A 21,785-nucleotide genomic window follows, 5' to 3' on the forward strand; every position below is an offset into this window, starting at 1 on the left:
TCTTTGTGGCTTTCGTATTCCCCATTTAAATGACTACCAATTAGAGGGGCGCCTGGGTGGCTCAGTCAGGTAAGCGTCTGCCTTCAGCTCAGGTCATGATCCCAGGGTCCTGGGGTCAAGCCCCACTTCGGGCTCCCTGCTCAGCGGGGAGCCTGCTTCTCCCTCTCCCCTCAACTCCTGTGCTCTCTCCTATCTCTCTCTCTCCGTCTCTCGAATAAATAAAACCTTTTAAAAATAAATTACTACCGATTAGAGAGTTAGTACGTGATCACCGTAAATTCATGTTAATCTTCTAGAAATACAATACAAAGATAACCATAAGAATCTACACTATTTTATTGTATGGAATAGGAAAAAAGCGAACGTGCCCACCCTCGGTAGGCGAGTGGCCGTAGAAGTCCTGCTACCCCAGTATGACGTACGTGACCATCCAAGTGAGGGAGCCTTGTATTTACCAGTGTGAGAAAGGCTCATGATAAAACGGGCAAAAAAAAAAAGCTAGTTGAACAGTCATATATAGCTCTAGTCTTGGATGTGGGGGAGAGAAAAAGAAGGGGAGTATTGTATGGAAGGGGATGAGGCCTGGAAGCCCTTATTGCTGGACTGGTTTGCTTCTGGGCTTTCCTGATTCTAAATGGAGCTCTCATGAGCATCTGTGGGCACGTGGCCGTTTCTGCCGATGTACATCGCCAGAGGCGGAGAGGCTGTGTCAGTGGGCGTAGAGTTAACCCTCGGACACACGAGTCTGCGATCTGCTCGTCGGTCTGCGCTGCTGCCACAGCCACGGCCCTTATGCTGCTGTGCTTTCGAGTGTCTGTCTGGCAGGACTGGGTTCTCTACACCATCCTAACCCTCTTCTGTTTCAGAATCTTTCCACTGTTGCCAGGCTGTTTTCAGACTCATGAACTTTAGAATGATACGTGAAGTTAAATCTTGGGGGGCAGGGGGGGGTTGATTGGCATGAGGTAACAATGACAGCATGTTTGGGGAAGAAGTGACATCTTTACACAGTTGGCCCTCCCGCATTCTCTTCATTGAGGAAAAAGGATTCACTTTTGTCCCTAAGAACTTCATCATTTTTCTTACATAAGTCCTTCCCGTTTCCTAAATACATTAGATATTGTGTACGTGTATTTTGCTGCTGTGAATGGGTTCGTTTCCCACTCTGTGTTTCAACTGGTTGTTGATGTGTACAAAACGATTAACTCACAGAGTTTGGAAACTGGCCATCTTCATGAATTTACTTGGTTTTTTTTCAGCTAATGGTTTTGAGTTCTGTGGCTAGACAAGCTTACATATCGTCAATCAATACTGAATTTGTGGGGGTTTTTCCTGGTGTTTTGTTAGCATTTTCTGGAACAGTGTTAAATAATGATACTTGGAATGTATTAGTTACGGTAATGTCAGCTGCTGTAACAAAGCCATCAAAAACTCAGGGCCGCCAATAAGATAGAAGTGTCTCGCTCCTCTCTCAGTTCAGCATGGTGTTCCAGATTGGGCAGCTCTCTTCCACATGGTTATTCTAGAGACTCAAGCCTGGGACTCTGCCATTTTTAACACATGGCTTCCAGAGTTGCTCTGTTCGCTGCCGTTCTGTTCCACAAGAAGGAGGAGAACATATAGGAGTGTGCATAGATCTTAACGGCACACATTCCCTCCACTTCTGTCTTCAAGGGAGAAAAATATTCTCTGGTGGAGCAGCCAGGGCCCAGCTACCACCTTTACCACAGAAGCGGGGAGCATGATTCGGGTGGACGTTGCAGTCCCTACCCCCACGTGGCATGCACTGATTTTGATGGGGGCGTCTCCTGTTTCACGATCATCTCAGCCCCGCAGGCCCATCGGATTGCTGTCCCCCGAGACATCAGTTCAGTCTTTGTTTACTAACTTAAATGACTTCTTATCTTTATATGGCCAGAAAGGATGCCATTTCATTACTTGATCAGTTCGTAAAGTGTTGAATTGCTTTTCTCAGAACAACACAGTTCTGCCTGAACATTTTATTCACGTGCTTTTAGTGATGACGGTACTCAAACTGAATCTCCCAACGCCTGAGATCGGCCTGGGAAGTAAATCTGCTGGAAGATACGTGAATTCAAATGTTGTGGATTGAAGGAAGGAGAGAGCTCTCAGGCTCGCGTTCAGGCTCACCACTTCCTTCTGAGATTGAGACCCACGTGCTGGTTGTCTACCCCGCTGTTCACCCTGTGCCTTTGCAGTTATGTCCAGGGATCAGGTGGCAAAGCACGCCAGGGTGGGAGCGCCCATCTCCCAGCCTCAGCAGTAAATGTTATTGTTCTAGGACTTCTCCCTAGTAATTCTGTGTTTCTTGGCAGGGATTGATTCAGACATGGGCATGTGACCTTCCCTAACCTATGAGGTGTGGCCAGCTGGCTTCTGGAAAGGGTTTCCTCTAATACAGAGAGACAGGAAAGGAACAAACACGTGACTTTTTTTGTTCCTCTCTTTAATTGTGGGAGAATGTAATGCCCGATGTGTGGCAGACATCTGAGGCCACAGCAGGAAAAGGCCGAGGATAAGTCAACCCACCATGAGGAGCATGTAAGCACAAAAAGGCTCGTCTTCCTAGGATGTCACTGAGCCCTTGCATTAGCCAAATACAGGAATATGCTCCCCCAGACCAGTTGCTTGGCCTCGGCACTGTTGACCTTCTGTGATGGGGCAGGGGGTGCTGTCCTGAGCATTACAGGATGTTCGTCCGCATCTTGGCCTTTGTCCGCTAGATGCCAATAACACCTCCCACCCCCAGCCCCCATTGTAACAGCTAGAAATGCCTCCAGACATTGTCCAATGTCCCCCAGGGGCAGAACTGCCCCCGTTCGAGAACCACAGCTCTAGACTTTTGGCTGCGAGGTGATGCATTTCTTCATTTCGATTTGTATAGATGGACGAGCTATGCTCTACAGCCCAATGCTTGGTAACTGAGTCCGCAATGTCGGACCATCCTAAACCCATGGGAACCCGTTTCCTCTGTGGGCAGAAGCAGGCACACTTGTTTCCCAACAGTGAAGGTGTTTGTGTGTCCTTAAAAGATGCCGCCTGTGCCATGCTGATCGGCGCCCTCCATCTGCATCGGCGTGGCTCTGGCTGGAATCAAGGCATGTACAGAGAAACTGCGGAGGATTTTGTCTCCCTGCCCGCCCTGCTTTCATCCTCACTGCACAAGCCCCGTTGTGTCTGAGGAGGTAGTGTTCCTTCAGCGCCTGTTTTATGCCAGCCATGTGTCCAGCCTCTTGGTTCTGGGTGTCCCGGGCAGTTTTACAGCAGTTGGGTTCTGGAGAGCACAGCCAGCTTGGGCCAGAGTGGATCTGGAGAGAGCCAGCCTTTCCTGCCTCTGTCACCGTTCCCGGGTGCCTCGTTGGCAGGCTTTTTCCTTCCATCGTTGTTTTTCAGCTGCCGCCTGCTTCTATGCAGATAACTTATCTCAGGGACCGGGAAGCAAAGGAAGAGCGTAGAGAAGGAGAACCACAGGTCGGATTCAGAGCAGAGTGAACAGGCCGAGCTGCATTGGAGAGCTGTGTTCTTCACCTCCCAGCTGCGACTCTGAATGAGTTCGTTGGGGCGCCTGCAGGTCACATCCCAGCGCCCAGTGCGGTGCCCGAGGCTCTGTGCAGAACGAGAGTGCTCGAGGAGGATGCGTCCCGAGCCCCACACAGCCACGCTGAACCCATTTTGCTTCAACACCGAGGACTGGGAAGTGCTGCTCTGGAGATCTCGAGAAACCTGCTCTGTGCAGAAGGAGATAACATTTAGTCTCGTTTGAGTGCCAGTTCTTTTCTTCTGGGTGTGAACTTTAAAGAATATTGAGTTCTACCAGTAGAACTCTGGGGACTGAAGCCTGTCTGGGATTTATAATAAGATTCTTTGCCCAAGAGATTCTTACTGCTTTTCTGGCCCTGACTTTAACGAGTTGGTTTCTGTGTAATAGGCTTTTGGTTTGTTTGTTAAATATATCATTTGTATGTGGGTTAAAATACATTTAAAAAAGCAGAAAAGAAGGTGTGTCCAGACAGCAAGTCATTTAGTATCTTAATGATACGCTCACTTTTATGAGATCTTCTGGTTTGCGGTTATAAATTCTTAAGTATTTTAGTATTCTCTGCATCACGTATGTGTCAGTGTTTAGTCCTGAAGGGCGTGTTTGCCCCACATATTCATTTCCTTTTATGTGGTTCACTATCGAACTCCGCTGCCTTGACCTCCTCCCGCCCTTGTCCATCATCCCAGCTTCTTGGCTCATAGCCCCCCCAAATAGAATGATTCCCGTTAGTGAGCCCCTGTTACAAGCTTGTCACTCATTGTTTCTCAAACCTATAATCCTCCGAAGTTGGTGCTGTTCAACCCCTTTTACTGGTGAGGACAGTGAGGGGAGCTCCGGCTTGCTTGAGGCTTCCTCGTTCAACGTCCAGTGTTCAGCTCAGCCAGCGTGGCTGCAGAGCCCACGAGCAGATGCATGGCTGGGAGGGAGGGCTCAGGACCAGCACTACAATGGGAAGAGAATAAGACATAAGTCTGGAAACATGGAAGTCATTGCAGCTAGCCATCTAAAGTTTCTGTGTGGGAAGACAGGGAAAATTGCTGTTAGTGGTGAGAGGGCGTGGTTTCTACAATAGATGCAATAAACTCACAAGGGGAAAGATAAAGAGCAATATTTGGACATGTGTGTTGCAGCTTGCCTTCTATGAGGTAGGAACGCTATGCTGTGGTTTGTTTGGGGGGTTTTTTTGTTTGTTTTTTTGGAGAGGGAGAGAAGGGAGGGGCAAAGGGAGAAAAATCTCAAGCAGTCTTCACGCCCAGCACAGATTCCCGACGCTGGGCTCGATCCCACAACCCTGAGATCATGACCTGAGCTGAAATCAAGAGTCAGCCGCTTAACCGACTCAGCCACCCAGGCACCCCTGTCAATGTTTTAAGGAGTTTTCTGACCCAGTGTGGAGATTCCCAAGTCCTCTCAACCGAGAGCCTGGACCCGGTGTTTGTGTCACATGTGTACAGACGTGTGCATTCCTTGTGAATCCCGATGCCCTGGGGAAGTAGGAAGGGCATGAACACCCGGAATGTTTCTGCTCCTTTCGAGTCTCGTCTGCACGACCAGGTGCCCATGCTCAGGGAACCTGGGCCAGGCTGGGCAGCTGAGGAAGGGTGGCTGCCCCGACTGGGCCCCAGGTCAGCTCATTCCGAGACTGTGCTGTCCATCACATGTCCCCTGCCTCACTTTGTTGTGAGTTAGACCAGCAACACGTTCCCTCCACAGCAGAGCCAGCTCCCGTGCAGCTGAGAAAAATGAGGACTGCCCTGCTGAGGCGTTGGCCCAGGGCTTGTGGTACCAGGGCCATCGTGCCCGCGGACGTGTGGTCCGTGGCTGCGGCGGCAGCTCGGCCTGCTGTCGCTGGCCTGGTCCGGCCTGGGGTAGCCACCGCCTCGGCCTCCAGGCCACGTTCTGTAAAGCCTCCCGCGGTGTGTGCTCAGCCTTCCGTGGGGCTCCTAGCAGGCAGCGTGGTGTTTGCTCAGAAAGCCCAAGTTAATATCAGCTCTGGCAGTAAGATAGAGCCGATTCCAAAGGAAGAAAAATAATCATAAGACATTTTTAAAAGCAAAAACCACATTCTGATGCGCCTCTCCCGCGTGTGGGAGGCCAAGTGAAGCCGAGACCACTGTGGCGTGCTGGCAGCTCCACTGCAAGCCGAGGTCGTGTGGTGTGGACGTGGTAAGGCCGGAGGGGACGACTCCAGGGTAACCGCTCGGCAGAGTTGCCCGCAGCGATCACCTGACGCGGCAGCACCGCACAGCCACGTTTCAGTCTGGGACCTTGTTAAGAAGGAAGCTCTTTCCAGAGGGGATGTGCGGGTTCACTCCCCTGGTTCAACAGAAGCGGACTTCATTGGTTCTCTGGGAAATCCCAGCTCCCTGTGCTCCTCCTGTCTCTCGCCGTCCCCGCCCTCCCAGATTGGCACGGTGGCCGAGTCACTGCCATTTCAGGTAGGACGTGACGCTTTCACCATCTCCGCCTTCAGGACTTGGCCTACTTTCATGTGGGGAGTCCTGGCCAATTTGTTATTACTCAGCATCTGTCCTGTTTTCCTTCTGTCTGAAGGGCACCATTGGTGTCCCTTGGCAAGGATTTAATGAATGTTCGGGCTTGTGCCACCTGGCCAGCCTTACTCACGGTGCAGCTTCGGTTTTGCGGCATGAAACGAACAGCCTTTTAAAGATGACCAACTTCCAGAAGGAAGACCTGCCGGTATTTTACCATTTGCTTGATGCAAGCCCTGCTTCGAAATTGGCTTGCTTGTGTTTCTTTATAGAAGAGCATCTGACATTCTGAAGTCAGTGTTATCACCGTGAAGAGCAGGTTTGAGTGATCTCTTCTGGGGAACTCTGGAAAATCAAATGTAACTCACCCCCTTCCCATATTGTTGAAGTCTCTTTAAAAATTTTTTAATTGTGGTAAAGTACATGTAACATACAATTTATCTTAACCATTTTTAAGTGTATTAAAGTACTTTCTGAGTCCGTAGTCTACCCTTCTGGAATTTTTAATCCTGTTTCTTACACAGAACCGGTCTGTGTCGTGCTGAGAGTCCTAGAGAACATCAGGTTGCCAGATAGCGTGATGTCAAAGTAAAACAAAGTGCAGCGCGGACATTGTCGTGGGTGGAGCAAAGCGAGACACTTCCTGGTCTCTGTCAACGAAGCTTGGATGTGGTTCAGACCTTTCTTTTTCAAACTTAGCGTTGTATAGATTTTTTATTATTTTATTTTAAGGTCAGCCTGCTGAGCTGATGCATAAAATGAGGTCCAAACTGTTATACCTTGACTATAGCTGAAGGAATGCTTTCTTGAGGAAAATAAGGAAGGAAGGTTTATTTCTGCTTTAATCCTAGCTTTTCCTTTCTGTTTAGCATTTTTCAAAGTGATTTTGAAAACATGGCCATTTTTTCCTTCCAAATTTATGAGTTTCCTTGAGGTATTTATTCTATAGCTGAAGAACATTTCTCATCTTTTTTTTAGTATACATCATTTTTATTTAGTGTTTATCATATGTGTTGTATCTGTAATATAAATATATATATTATATACTATATTTGTGTATCCATATCTTTCTATGTATCTGTTAAGCTTACTTGGGTTTCTGATTTCCTGAAAAACACAACCCAAACAATGAAACTTCCCTGGAAATACTCAATGGGCTTTTCCTGCTGGAGAAGCACAGTGCCAGGATAGAGGCTGGCAAGAACAAGGCAGCGTTGGGGTGGCCCTCCGTGACCCACACCCGGGTTCCAGTCTTGGCAGCTCTCCAACAGCCAGGAGCGGGTAAAGAGGAAATCAGGAGCTTTCAGGCACTAGAAAGTGGACTCAGTTCAGGTGGCTATTTTACTAACTAAGGGTTAAAAACACACTCAGGGGCACCTGGGTGGCGGAGTTGATTAAGCGTAGGACTCTTGGTTTTGGCTCAGGTCGCGACCTTAGGGTCGTGAGATCGAGCCCTTTACTGGGCTCTGTACTGAGCGTGGCGTCTGCTTGGGATTCTCTCTCTCCCTCCGCCCCTTCCCCCCACATCCCTGCTCACTTACAGGATCTCTCTCTCTCTCAAAAAAATAAAAACAAAACACCAAAACCTTACGCTCAGGAGAGGCTGGACTGAGTCCCTGGGTCCCTTCAGGATTTATTGAAAGGAGTCCCTTTGTTCTCTGGTGAGAAAAGAGTTTTCAGTTTGTTCAACAAGCAAATGTCACCTGAGAGAGTTCATGGTTCTTGCAGCTCAGCTACAGGACCAGTTGGGTGAAACACAGCATTCATTTCTTTTTTCTTTTGGGTGATAAAATATACATGAAATTTACCGTTTTAACTGTCTACGAGTGTACCGTTTCAGCGTATTTACCTTGAACAACCAGCACCAACATGCAAAACAGACCATTCCCATTAAACACGGGCTGCCCTCCCCCCCCCACCAATCCCTGGCCCCCTCCCCCAATTCCGCTTTCTGTGTCTGTCACTTTGACTAGGGACCTCATCTAAGTGGAATCATACGGTGTGTGTCCTTTTGCATCTGGCCTGTTGCACTGAGTGCAGTGTCTTTGAGGTTCGTTCATGTAGTAGTGTGTGTCAGGATTTCCTTCCTTCTTAAGGCTGAGAAACAGTCCACTGTATGTGTGGACCACATTTTATCGATCCATTTGTTGACATTTGGGTTGTTTTCACCTTTCGGCTATTGTGAGTAGTGCTGCAGTGAACATGGGTGTGTAAATACCTGTTTGAGTCCTTGCTCCCAGTTCTTTTGCACATGTGCTCAGAAGTAGAATCACTGGATCATACAGTAGTTTGGTAAACAAGTCAAATACTTAATCTTTTTTTAACGATTTTATTTATTTATTTTATTTTTTTTATTTTTTTTAAAGATTTTATTTATTTATTTGACAGAGAGAGACAGCCAGAGAGAGAGGAAACACACGCAGGGGGAGTGGGAGAGGAAGAAGCAGGCTCCTAGCGGAAGATATGGGCCGATCCCAGGACCCTGAGATCACGCCCTGAGCCGAAGGCAGATGCTTAACGACTGCGCCAACTAGGTGCCCCATTATTTTTTTTAAGTAAACTCTCCACCCAACGTGGGGCTCGAACTAACGACCCCCAGATCAACAGTGCTCTGCTGACTGAGCCGGCCAGGTGCCCCTAATCTTTTGAGGAACCACCATCCTGTTTGCACAGCGATTATACCATTTTACATTCCCACCAACAGTGCACAGCACTCAGTTTTGGAACCTCCTAGGCCAAGGCTATTCTAAATTGAACGTTTTCTCTTTCAAAAGCAGCGACAGCCATGGGCATCTGGCTTGATCTCACTCTCAGAGAGCATGCAGCAGAAGGCATCCAATTTCCTACTGAGAAGTGTTTTTCGGGTCCCAAAGGTGGGCTGGCCACATGGGCCAACCACTTCCTTGTGTGCAGGGACACCCAAGTTGACAGCTCCCCGGTAGAGGAGCTCCTGAGTCAGAGGTGGCTGACTGAAGAAAGCCACCATGGCTGAACCAGCACCCTGAGTGGGGTTTAGCAGCCAAAGTGGGGGAATGAGTCATTGGATGACTCGTTCCCTTTTAAGTTTGCCCTGAAAGTGTGGAGATGGTCCCCTCATGGCCATGCGTTAGCCCTCAGCGAAACTAAAGGAAAAGTCTTGTAGAGGGAGAATTTGGGGGAGCCAGAGTGGGAACCTTCATGGTGGCCACTGTTTACTTAATGGCACCAAGAGTTGGCTTATGTTTCCCTTCGGGCACATTTGCGAGGTGCTATAACACTGCTCACCCAGAAGGTGTTTGTTTTGCTTTGTTTTTTTTTTTTTTTAATTCATTTAGCCAACGTATAGTACATCATTAGTTTCAGATGTAGTGTTCCATAATTCATCAGTTGCATATAACACCTAGTGCTCCTCACATCATGTGCCCTCCTTAATGCCCATTACCCAGTTCCCCACCCCCACAAACACCCACCTTCCCTCCAGCAACCCTCAGTTCGTATCCTAGAGTTAAGAGTCTCTCATGGTTTTTCTCCCTCTCTGATGACTTCCCATTCAGTTTTCCCTCCTTTCCCCTATGATCCTCCTTCCTGTTTCTTATATTCCACATATGAGTGAAACCGTATAATAATTGTCTTTCTCTGATTGACTGATTTTGCTTAGCATAATACCCTCCAGTTCCATCCATGTCGATGCAAATGGTAGGTATTCATCCTTTCTGATGGCTGAGTAATATTCCATCGTATATATGGACCACATCTTCTTCATCCATTCATCTGTTGAAGGGCAGCTCGGCTCCTTCCACAGTTTGGCTACTGTGGACAATGCTGCTATGAACATTGGGGTACAGGTGCCCCTTCTTTTCACTACATCTGTATCTTTAGGGTAAATTCCTAGTAGTGCAATTGCTGGATCGTAGGGTAGCTCTATTTTTAACGTCTTGAGGAACCTCTGTACTGTTTTCCAGAGTGGCCGCACCAGTTTGCATTCCCACTAACAGTGTAAGAGGGTTCCCCTTTCTCTGCATCCTCACCAACATTTGTTGTTTCCTGCCTTGTTAATTTTAGCCATTCTGACTGGTGTGAGGTGGTATTTCATTGTGGTTTTGATTTGTATTTTCCTGATGCCAGGTGATACGGAGTATTTTTTCATGTGTCTGTTGGCCATTTGTATGTCTTCTTTGGAGAAATGTCTGTTCATGTTTTCTGCCCATTTCTTGACTGGATTATTTGTTTTTTGGGTGTTGAGTCTGATAAGTTCTTTATAGATCTTAGATACCAGCCCTTTATCTGCAACGTCATTTGCAAATATCTTTTTCCATTCTGTAGGTTGCCTTTTAGTTTTGTTGACTATTTCCTTTGCTGTGCAGAAGCTTTTTATCTTGATGAAATCCCAATAGTTCATTTTTGCTTTTGTTTCCCTTGCCTTTGGAGACGTGTCTAGCGAGAAGTTGCTATGGCCGAGGTTGAAGAGGTTGCTGCCTGTGTTCTCGACTCTAGGATTTTGATGGGTTCCTGTCTCACATTTAGGTCTTTCATCCATTTTGAGTCTGTTCTTGTGTATGGTGTAAGAGAGTGGTCCAGTTTCATTCTTTCACATGTGGCTGTCCTGTTTTCCCAGCACCATTTATTGAAGAGACTGTCTTTTTTCCATTGGATGTTTTTTCCTGATTTGTCAAAGATTAGTTGACCCTAGAGTTGAGGGTCCATTCTGGGTTCTCTATTCTGTCCCATTGGTGTGTGTGTGTGTTTTTGTGCCAGTACCATACTGTCTTGATGATTACAACTTTATAATAGAGCTTGAAGTCTGGCATTGTGATGCCCCCAGCTTTGGTTTTCTTTTTCAACATTCCCCTGGAGATTTGGGGTCTTTTCTGGTTCCATACAAATTCTAGGATTATTTGTCCCAGCTCTGTGAAAAAAGTTGATGGTATTTTAATAGGGATTGCATTGAATGTGTAGATTGCTCTGGGTAGCATAGATATTTTAACATATCTCAATATCATAAAAGCCATCTATGAAAAGCCCACAGTGAATATAATTCTTAATGGGGAAAAACTGAGAGCTTTTCCCCTAAGGTCAGGAACACGACAAGGATGCCCACTCTCACCACAGTTGTTCAATATAGTACTAGAAGTCTGAGCCTCAGCAATCAGACAACAAAAAGAAAAGGCATTCAAATTGGCAAAGAAGTCAAACTCTCATTCTTCGCAGATGACATACTTTATGTAGAAAACCCAAAAGGCTCCACCCCCAAATTGCTAGAACTCATACAGGAATTCAGCAACGTGGCAGGATATAAAAATCAATGCACAGAAATCAGTTGCATTTCTATACACTAACAATGAGACAGAAGAAGGAGAAATTAAGGAATCGATCCCATTTACAATTGTACCAAAAACCGTAAGATACCTAGGAATAAATCTAACCAAAGAAGTAAAGGATCTGTACTCTAAAAACTACAAAACACTTACAAAAGAAATTGAGGAAGACACAAAGAGATGGAAAAACATTCCATTCTCACAGCGTTTTTCGACAGGCCCACAGCCTCATTTCCTGCATGAGGTCTGTCACTCTGGGGGAGGAGGAGCTCTCTTAGGGAAATCCTTTGTTTCCAGAAGTGCTCTGAATCTACTGCATGCAAAGCATTTTTCAAATGGTGATTCTAATCTTCAGTTTTAAGACTTGAAAAATGTTGGGGCGCCTGGGTGGCTGGCTGTCTGCCTTCCGCTCAGGTCATGATCCCAGGGTCCTGGGATGGAGGGTTGGGCTCCTTGCTCAGCAGGGAGCCTGCTTCTCCCTCTCCCTCTGCCTGCTGCTCCCCTTGCTTGTACTCTCTCTGTCTGTCAAATAAAGAAATAAAATCTTTTTTTAAAAAAAGACTTGCAAAATGTCTGTTTAGAAATTTTCTTTAAATATCATTTAGGAAATACTTTATTTTCCCTTTTAATCCTAAATATTAATTACTATTTATCTTGTCCTCTGTCTTCTTAAAAGGAAATTTCATGTTCCCCAAGTCTACCTCATCAATGCAGATTTCCTCCTTGGCTACAGGGTCTCTTGGGATTTTCATCATATTTTGGGTCTGCAGGGATCTTACTTACCTCCAAGCATAGAGCAGTTTGAGCTTTGCTTTTCTGATTCCATATATTTCTCACCCTTCATCGACACACTTAACTAGTGTCCTTGTTTGCTTTGGGGACAATAAAGGGCATTATCTGTAAATGAGTGGGTTTCAGTGGATTGTTTTAAAATGCATCTTCTCTCCATCTCGAAGTCTTGTGCTTCATTTTCAGTTTGTGATGATAATAAGAGGTGTTTGCTGGCTGCTTACATTGCTCTACTCTTTGTATGGGGTGTCTCGTTTGATGCTTGCAGCTCTGTGAGGTGCCATGATCTCCATTTTTATAGATGAAATGATAGCCAGAAAGTTTAAAGAATTTGCCTTGTTAGCAAATGGTGGAATAGGAGTGCTAGGCTCTCACCCCCAAGCTCACATATTAAACCAGTATTATAATATTTCAGTCTTGTTTGTTTGTCTAACCTCAGTGTGGAAGCACTTGTCAAGTGCCAGGCTCTGTGGAACGTGGCTTAGCACAATCACTCTGACCTAGGCACGATTTTAGCCCCGTGATTAGTGGTGAAAGTGATGCAGACGGGTTGACGCCCCTAACCACCCCAAGGAGAGGCTCTCAGGGTCTGTCTGGCCACATCCTGACCCTAGATGAGGAACTTAACTTGGCTCACAATCTCTCGGTGGCTCTGCTCGCTTCTGAACTTGTGTGCTTTGATCTAGCTTGACAACCTCATGGGTGAAAAGAAAGGTATTTTCTTGTAGTTTTAATTGCATTTTTCTTACCAGGAACGACAAGCAGCTTCTCATTTTTCCAAGTACGATCTGTTTATATCCTTTGTTTTTGCTGAATTTTCAGGTCTGACAGCTTCCTTTATCTTTCTGCCTTTCCCTCAACAGCACTGAGCCCCTTTCTCAGACATGCCGTGTTTGCGTGGATTAACACAGACAGCAAACAATGAATAATCCATTCCACATTTACCGGTCGCAGCCTCAGTTCTTGTTACGTTTCTTTTCCTATGTCTTTTTTCAAATTAAATTAAGTCACACATTTAAATGAGAAAGAAATAGCAAGCAGCCTCATTCATTTGGAATGGATCGTTGTGGTTCCTTGTAATTGCGTTTATGTGGGAAGAGGTTTATCAGTCAGGATAGAGAGGGTTATGCCATGGTAACAAACAGTCCCTAATCTCGGTGAGTTTTATATGGTTGAGCTCTGCCTCACTGGGTCAGCATGTGGTTTCTGCTCTGTAATTTCTCAGGGAGCCAGGCTGGGAGGGGCTTCAGCTCAACCCACATGTCCATGATCTTAAAGTCAAGAAAAGAGAACCCAACAAGCTTTGAGTTGGTTTTTAAAGGCTGTGCCTGCGTGACTCATATCACTCCACTCATCCCACTGGCCAGAGTCAGTCATGCTGCCACACCCAGGTTCAAAAGGGTAGAGAAATGGGATTCTGTACATGCACAGCCCAAGGAAGGCAAACGCTGGTGCGTCCCAGGTGACCACCACAGTGGGTGTGCCCCCTCTTTTCCACTTCAAACAGCAGAAGTCCTTAGAGTACACTGAGCAGTATGAGAGTGGGTAGTGACTTAAAAAACAAGTGCTAGGGGGTGCCTGGGTGGCTCAGTCAGTTAAGTGTCTGACTCTTGATTTCAGCTCAGGTCATGATCTCAGGGTTCATGAGATCAAGCCCCATATTGGGCTCTGTGCTCAGCATGGAGTCTGCTTGATATTCTCTCTCCCCCCCATAAATAAATAAATAAAATCGTTAACAAATTACTTTGTTGGCTTTTCCTTTGTTTTAAAATATCACACTTTTTTTATATAATGTTTTAAGGTATTTTTGTTGATGACCTCTGGTTATATGGAGGTTTTTTTTGAGGTGCAGGTTTACTGAATTTGGGGGTTTTGTCAGGCTTCTGATGAAAGATATTATTTTCCTTCCTTTCCCTTTACCTCCCGTATAACCTCTGTGTATGTTTTAGGGGCAGGATCACATTCTTTGTTTATAAAAAGAAAGCTGTCATGGCCTTAAGACCATATGGTCCAGGGGCCAGTAGTTGGGAGACACAGATAGAATGCAGTTGGCATCACACACATCTTATGACATTCTTCCAGAATGCCTGCTTTGTTTTAGGCTCTGTGCAGAGTGCTGAAAACCAGAGAGGGGAAGACAACAGACCCAACCCTCAAGTTTCTCCCCGCCAGGTCAGGCCCGGAGCTGACAATCATTAGGACAGTTGTAAATCGGTGACGGATGTGCACATGGAGTCCAGGGCAGGAGTAACTAAACACGCAGGTTGGGGCACCCTGCCAGAGCGGGGACCATTCTGCCTCCAGGAAAGGGGACGCTAAGTCTCATGTGAGGAAAGTTAGCCAGGTGGACAGGAAGGAGGGTGGGCAGAGGGACAGGGAGCACAGGCAGGAATCACAAATGGATCTGTGTTGCTACAAAGTTTGAAGCTGAAGTATGAAGAGGTGGGGGCGGGGGGGGGGGGCACAAAGCAGGCAGGAGTCATGCTATGGAGGCCTTGGAGTGGCGTTTTAAGAAGCGTGGACTCTACCCTGTAGGCTTTGAGCAAATATTTGCAGATTGTTCCATAATGACACTTTGTATTATAAGATTGAGTCAGGAGGAGCCACCCAGCCACAGCACTCTGCCTATGGTCACTTGAGGCCGTGCAGAATGGCATTGATCCACTCGCACTCCTGACCGTGTTTCTCAGGTACCACACATACCCCGGCGGCTTTAGCACAGACAAGGCCTGTGTCCGGCTGGCAGAGGCCTGGCCCAGGACTCTTGTTGCTGCATCCCAGCAGGGTAGAACATTTCTCCTGTGGGATGTGGGTCCTTCCCACCCAGCAGGATCACCAACTGCTGAAGATGCCAGGAGTAATGGCCTAGAGGTGTCCCCCCGCCCCCGTTTCTTCTGGGGTGACCCCTCACTCAGCCACCTGGCCGTGAAGCTGAGCTGGGAGAATGATGGGGATTAGTCAGATCTCTTCTCCCCGAGCGGATTCCAGGGGCTTCCCCAGCACACAGACAAGGGTTGTCTTAGGGATGGGAGTCACGTCCCCTGAGGAAGTCTGTGTTCTGTTTAGGTTTATGTGTGGACTGGAGCCCTCACCGGTACCCAGGTTTCCATGTGTGGCCAAGAGCTGGTCTGATGGTGACAGGGTCTCCCTTGCTTTTGATTCTGATGCCTGCCTCATCTCCAGGATTGCTAGCGCTTCGCTTATATGTGTGTCCCTAGAGCCTGGCTCATGACCCCCCGGTGTTCCCCATGCAGGTCCTCTGTCTTCCTTTTGCATCTGCTCATGTCTTCCTGGCCCTGGCAGATTTGCTTTACTTGGTAAATGTTGCTGCCTTCTTTCTCATGTTTTCCCTCTTGTTTTCCAGGCCTTGCAGAGTAACCTGAGGTATTCCTTATTGCCAAGACGGCTCGTTATCAGCAAGAGGTTAGCTCAGTGCTTGCATCCTGCTTTGCCCAGTGGTGTGCACCTAAAAGCCCTAGAAACCTATGAGATTATCTTCAAAATTGTGGGGACCAAATGGCTGGCCAAGGATTTGTTCCTATACAGGTATAGTAGCTTCCCTACCATGTTACATTCTTATTACCTGAAAAATCCATAGTTCAGTTCATAAAATGAGAAAATGACAAACAAAATAGGGAGTGGTGAGCAACAGTTCATCGTAAAGACGCCAGCAGGAGATAACCAGTGCTCGCCTGTGAAGCGCATCCTCCCAGGCCTTTCTTTAAGTGGGTTCTAAGTGGGACCGTGATGGACCTACTGTCTAGATGCCTGCTCTTTGCTGAACGGTACGTCGTGACCGTCCCGTGACAAGCAAGCAGACGTCTGCAGCCCCAGTAAAAACAGCCGGCTGGCTGCTTTTGAAAACTCCCTTTGGCTGGGTGATTGTTGCAAACTTCGGAGTCGGTGTCTCATTTATCCCTCGTCTCCCTTTCTTCTTTCCCAAAGCTGTGGGTTGTTTCCTCTTCTGGCGAATGCAGCCATGTCGGTGAGGCCCGTGCTGCTCGGCCTGTATGAGAAATACTTTCTCCCGCTGCAGAAGCTGCTCCTGCCCAGTCTCCAGGCCTTCATTGTGGGCCTGCTGCCCGGCTTGGAGGAGGGCTCGGAGATCTATGACAGGTGGGTCTCATCCTGACAGGTGTGCTTGCATGTGGTGCTGCCGCTTAGGGAGTAGCGGGGAAGGAGGTACAGAGGTCTGCACCCCAGGGAAAGGTGCAGAAGTCGAGGTGATGCTTGACATTGCTGTGCTGGTCTCTGCTTGACCAGATACTGTGTCCTCCTGGGAACTGCCTCCAGTTACAGGTGAGAGTCAGAAAGTGAGAAGGTTTCCCAGAGCCCCACGGTCAGCGAGTGGCAGAGCTGGGATCCTAAGCCACATAGGTCAGACTCCAAAGTCTTCCTTCTTCCCATTACACTAGGCTGCTTCTCAGTCAAAACAGAGCCATGCTTCATGGCTGGCTGGGGCTCGCAAAGGCGATGCTAAGCAGAACAGCTTGACAAATTTCAGCAGCACTTGGGGAAATGTGTAAAGCTCATACGCATAAAAGTTCACATAGGGGTTATTTTTTGGTCATGCTTAGGAGCAGAAGGAAGCATAAATCCATTCAGACTACTGGGTATACACAGTATCCTGTTTCTCTGGGGAATTATCTCCCATCCTATTAACTGTTCTGAGTGATCGCTGATTAACCTCTGTTAATAGGACCTGCTTTAAGAAACCCTGTGCAGCCTGACTGGGAGGTTTAGAAACCTCTGTGCTTGCAAAAGTTTCCATTTGATTGCACCACGTACTGCTCACATTTCCCCCATTCCAGAGGCCCCAGTCACACCGCCTTTGTCACGTTGGCAATGACGGGGGCGGGGGAGGGCTGGGGTAGAATCAGGGAGTCAGTCCAAGGTCTGTTTGGAGTGCTCCCCTAGACTCAGAGAAACCAAATAATTAGAATGGTTTGAGGGATTGTGGCCAGTGACCAAGGGTACATTTAAGTCATGAGCATTTGTAGTAGAATCGGACAAACCTAACCAAAAATTTGCACTTCAAACATTTCAAGCTTTCACATAGATCAGGTGGTGGCTTCCTCCTTCCCAGTGAAGATCCGCCTTTGCAGTGGGTTGGGTCGGTAGGATCCACTTCCTTAGGACGCAGAGTCTGTCCCGTTGCTGTTTTACGCCTGTGGCGGAACACAGGATTGGTAGGTGTGTGGAGGGAAGGAACGGAAGGTCATGTTGGAGTCAGCGAGAGGACCCTTACCAGATCTGTCTTGACCTCTAGTCCCAGGCTCTTTCTACAAGTTCTGGCCCATTCATGTTTCCCAAACAGATCCGTGTATGTGTGTTTATAAATGTTTTTTCCATCATCTGACAGAGGAACACATCAATTCCCAAAAGGTATTGCAGTTTTTTTTTAATTTGTAAGAATGAATCACACCAGAAGAGTGTAAATAGTCGTTCTCTTAGTTGATCAGTGAGGGTTCATTTGAACAGTTGCTAAAGTTGCTTAACATGGATTTTTTTGGTGTGATTCCTTGACATCGAACCAAGAGCTGAGTAGAGCTGCATGAATCACCGAGTACATGGAGCTGTGACAGAAAACCAGGCCCCATGTCTGCAGCACCCCAAAGCCATTCGTTATCAGCTCTCCGAGGTGGATGCTGGCGAGGGTTCTAGAATCTCAGAGTGGGTGTGTATGGGCACAGTAATCGGGATGACTGCACCAGAGTCTTTGGTCCCTGTATCCATGTTAGTTTGAGAGAAGTTGGCAACTCTTTCCTGCCCTAAGTGCTCAGGAGCCAAGGCAGCCACCCCAGCAAACACTGCAGGATAGGAAAGGGAGGGGCGAGGGGGGTCCTCATGTCCCTGTTGGCAGCAAATGCAGAGGGCTGAGTTAGGCTGGGGCCGCTGCAGGCCAGGTGACTCATGAGTTCCCTGGAGGCGCAGACTGTTCCTGGCTTGTGCTTGTCCGTGAACCCTAAGAACGGAAACTCTGGCCAGTGTTAGGACTAACGCTTCACCCTGGCTTTCTAACCCTTGTGTGCCTGCAAACTACTCCTGGGCAGATCTTCTTCTTGAAAGTGTGCAAGAAGTCGCTTCACAGCTGCGTTTTGCTGCACTGAGAAAGTAGGAGTAGTGGGGAGAAAGTACCAGACTCCTCTTCTGAGGATTTGGGGGAAAGGTGACTATTCTCAGAGGTCTGTAAGCAAGCAAAAATGTGAATCAGCGGTTCTCAGCTGGGCTGATTTGTATTCCCCAGGGACATTTGGCATCCTTCTTCGGGCTGTTACCACTGGTAGAGAGGGTGCTGCTGGCATCTAGCGCTACAGGGACACGATTGTCCCCACGACAAAGGCTCATCTGGCCCCAAAGTTCATCGTGTCAGGGTTGAGAGAGCCCAATTTAAATAGTTGAAACATATATACATTTTTAAAGATTCATTGATTTATTTGAGAGAGAGAGAGCGCGCACACGCGCTCACATGCTCGAGCAGGGGGGACGGCGTGGGGGGGGGAGGGGTTGATTCCAGGCATCATAGTGAGCTCTGCCGGTTCTAAAATTTTTTTACCCCTCTGGGCATGGACCCAACTTATGGTGTGCAGGACGCTGTTGTCACTGTTGTGCTCGTTCAGATGCTCACACCCCAAGCTCTTTGCTCTTGTGACAGCTTGGCTTTCCAGGACCCTCCACTAGGCAAGTGACTACACGGCCTAAGTTGGGAAAGGCTTGGGGTTCACGGCAAGCAGTCCGTGTCACTTGCTATCCATGGAATAGAGGAGAGCATGTTGGTGTCGTCTGAGTGAGCTGGTGTTCACAGGAGGCATGAGTATGCCAGCCAGGGCGAGGCAGGGAGGGATGGAAACGGGGGGTTTGGAGGTTGCTGATTGATTCTGAATAGAAAAGATTCGTGTCCTGGGCTCTAAACTGTGTGTGCTAATTTTGGAACTTCACATCTGAGTTGATGGGAGTAATTCTTACTTAGTGGGGAGTTACTTGACTCCTAACCCAGTTATCTTGCTCTTCACTGTGCTTTCCATAGCAAAGGCTTGTCATAATTGCCCTTTTGTGAACCATGGCATCATTTAAGTTTTTAATATCTATTAAGTTTTTAGGATAAAATGAGACTTAAGCTGCATTTCTTTAATAAAACTAGCCAGAGCACTCTTGAGTATTGAGGAAGGGATAGCTGAGGTGGCATTTCCCAGATTTCTTGTCAGTGGAACCCTTCTGTGGAACAGCTTGTGGCCAGTGTTCCGTGGAACTGACTTTGGGAATACACTGTTCTGAGCAAAGCGGGATGTGCTATCAGTGTGTGCGCTGCAGTGTTTGCGATGGGTTTTATTTCAGCATCAATCTTCCCCTGAGAGGGATCCTGGAGAGAGGGGAGCAGTCCCGGGGGCTTTTTCGATTAATATCCTGCTGTAGTAATCTGCCTAGCTCGGGGACATCCTGTCTGCCCAGGGGATAGTGCCCCCTCTGCCCCACCTGCTGCGCCATGCTTCTGCCTCAAATTGGGGCCTTTGCTGCGCTGTTTTCAGAGCTGGGCAAGATAAGCTATATTTGTTTGCTGAGCCTCAATAGGAAATCAGTCGGAATCTTCAGCCACGAAACCCTTCTGTGTGCTTCTCCTAAACATTTGGCTGTTACTCATGCCTCTTCAGTTTTGTTTTTTCTGTGAATATGATACTGTGCATCATTTGGACAGTAAAATTCAAATATTTTATGAGATAAAAAGTTTCAGACTAGCCTTAAAGAGAACAAAATCCACTGTTAAAATAAAAAGGTAGTAGGGGCACCTGGATAGCTCAGTCGATTAAGCGTCTGACTCTTGGTTTTGGCTCAGGTCATGATCTCAGGGTCGTGAGATCGAGCCCCGCGTTGGGCTCCACGTCAGTGGGGAGTCTGCCTGAGATTCTCTCTCTCCCTCTGCCCCTCCCCCCACTCACATGCTCTCTCACTCTCTCTAAAATAAATAAATAAATCTTTAAAAAAAAGAAGATAGTAGATAGTTTTTTAATGAAAAGTCTTTGTATACCTGGAAAGGAAGCTAAAGACGATTTGAGTTGTAATAAAAGGGAAAGAGTGGCGTTCATTTCATGCTGATTTTGAGTGCCAGCTACATGTCTGACAGTCATCCGGATGCTAAGGACGTGTCAGCAAACAGTGCAGATCCGGTGGTCATGGAAGGCGGTGGGGCCCGAGCGACGGCTCTGTCCACCCATGCGAAGTTCTACACGAGACTCTCCGGTCCTGCTCAGAACATCTCCATCGCTCTTCTGTATCTCATAGCTGACAGCTAACATGCACAGACGTTAAACTCGTCTTAGGGACCACTGCCAGGAAGCAGACACAGGATTTGGACGACAGCGGCCTGACTCCAGGAACCTGGGTAGCCCACTGCATCACACTGGGCTACTCCTTCTGTGATGTTTGTGTGTCTTCTTTGCAAACAGGAGACGTGAGGGATGGAATTTTCTTGGGTTTTGAGTCCGTTCGCTCATTCAGTGAAAGCCCCTTGTGGGAATTTGCCTCTGCTGTTTTATGGGCAGGGGCAATCATCAGCCTGGCAAAGCTGTTTTCATTGTTGACGGGGAAGGTGCCTTAGTCAGCTGCATGCAGGCCACTGAGCAGAGGGGAGGCCTGGCTTCGGTCAGCCTCCATGGAAAAAACAAACCCAGATGTGCTGATGACGCTGCTTCTCTTAAAGGACGGACGTGAAGTTGCTGATGGCGTGTCAGGGGAGAGAGACCAGATAGAGATAAGGGACAAAGAAATGTCAGGCATCAGCAGGAGAACTTCCCAGAGCAGGAGTCAACATAGGGGCGTGCTATGGGCAGAGTGACAGGCTTCATGGAATTTGCGTCGAATGGGAGGCCCAGGCAAATTTTGTCCCCAGCGTTTCTAAAGTCAGATGTCCCCTGGCTCTGCTCAGGTGGGGGGGATCTTTGCTATTACCTCAGTCTCCAGTCAGCTGCACCAACCTCTTGAGGCTGATCTGCTCGTCCCCTTTGTGGCGGTGGAACCGCCCCCCCTGCTGAGTCCTGCAGGTCCACAGCAAGGCCATGGGCAGGGATGAATCTCTATGCCACGGTGACACGACCCGTCAGACACTCCTGTTGGCCAAGAAGCCGAACCTCTCAAGGACATGTTTGTTTTAGCAAACTCTGTTTCAGTGACAGCCAGCAGGTGGACAGAACAGAAAGGCAGGAGATGGCAACCACTCAGAATGATGAAGAAATAGGGAGAGCAAGTGAGCGGTGGCTGCTGGGACCGAGCCCTTACAGTCTGTATCTCTTGTCCACAGAACAGATGCTCTGCTCCTGAGGCTGTCCCTGGTGGTCGGCAAAGAGGTGTTTTACGCTGCCCTTTGGGGGAGCGTCCTGGTGAGCCCGGCCATCCGCCTTCCCGCCTCGCTCTTTGTGGTGGGCCACATCAGCAGGGACTTGCCAGGCAAGGAGCAGAAATACATGCTGGGGACGGATTACCAGCTCACGGTGGGTGCTTTACTCCTCACGGGAGCAGAACTGGCCGGGGCAGGGGGGGCGCCGGCTTCCTCATGCACAGGTTTTGTCAGCTGGGACTGCAAAGGGACATCAGTGGAGAGCAGCAGGGAAATGGAGGTGTTCTGGGCTTCCCTCTGCTGCTGAGCAAGATGAGGAG

The 21,785-nt window shown here is 47.9% G+C and overlaps 1 protein-coding gene across 3 annotated transcripts in view; it reads left to right on the top strand.

The window, feature by feature from the left end:
• Positions 1–21,785, top strand: part of LOC130542961 (protein dopey-2-like) — a 96,101-nt gene that overhangs the window by 16,984 nt on the left and 57,332 nt on the right. For all 3 annotated transcript variants that reach the window (XM_057308166.1, XM_057308168.1, XM_057308167.1), the window contains exons 3-5: positions 15,502–15,683; positions 16,083–16,253; positions 21,430–21,619. In XM_057308166.1, coding sequence (XP_057164149.1) covers positions 15,502–15,683; positions 16,083–16,253; positions 21,430–21,619 — 543 coding nt within the window. The remainder of the gene's footprint in view (positions 1–15,501; positions 15,684–16,082; positions 16,254–21,429; positions 21,620–21,785) is intronic.

This window comes from Ursus arctos, unplaced genomic scaffold, assembly GCF_023065955.2.
Source record: "Ursus arctos isolate Adak ecotype North America unplaced genomic scaffold, UrsArc2.0 scaffold_60, whole genome shotgun sequence".
Classification (NCBI taxonomy): Eukaryota; Metazoa; Chordata; class Mammalia; order Carnivora; family Ursidae; genus Ursus; species Ursus arctos.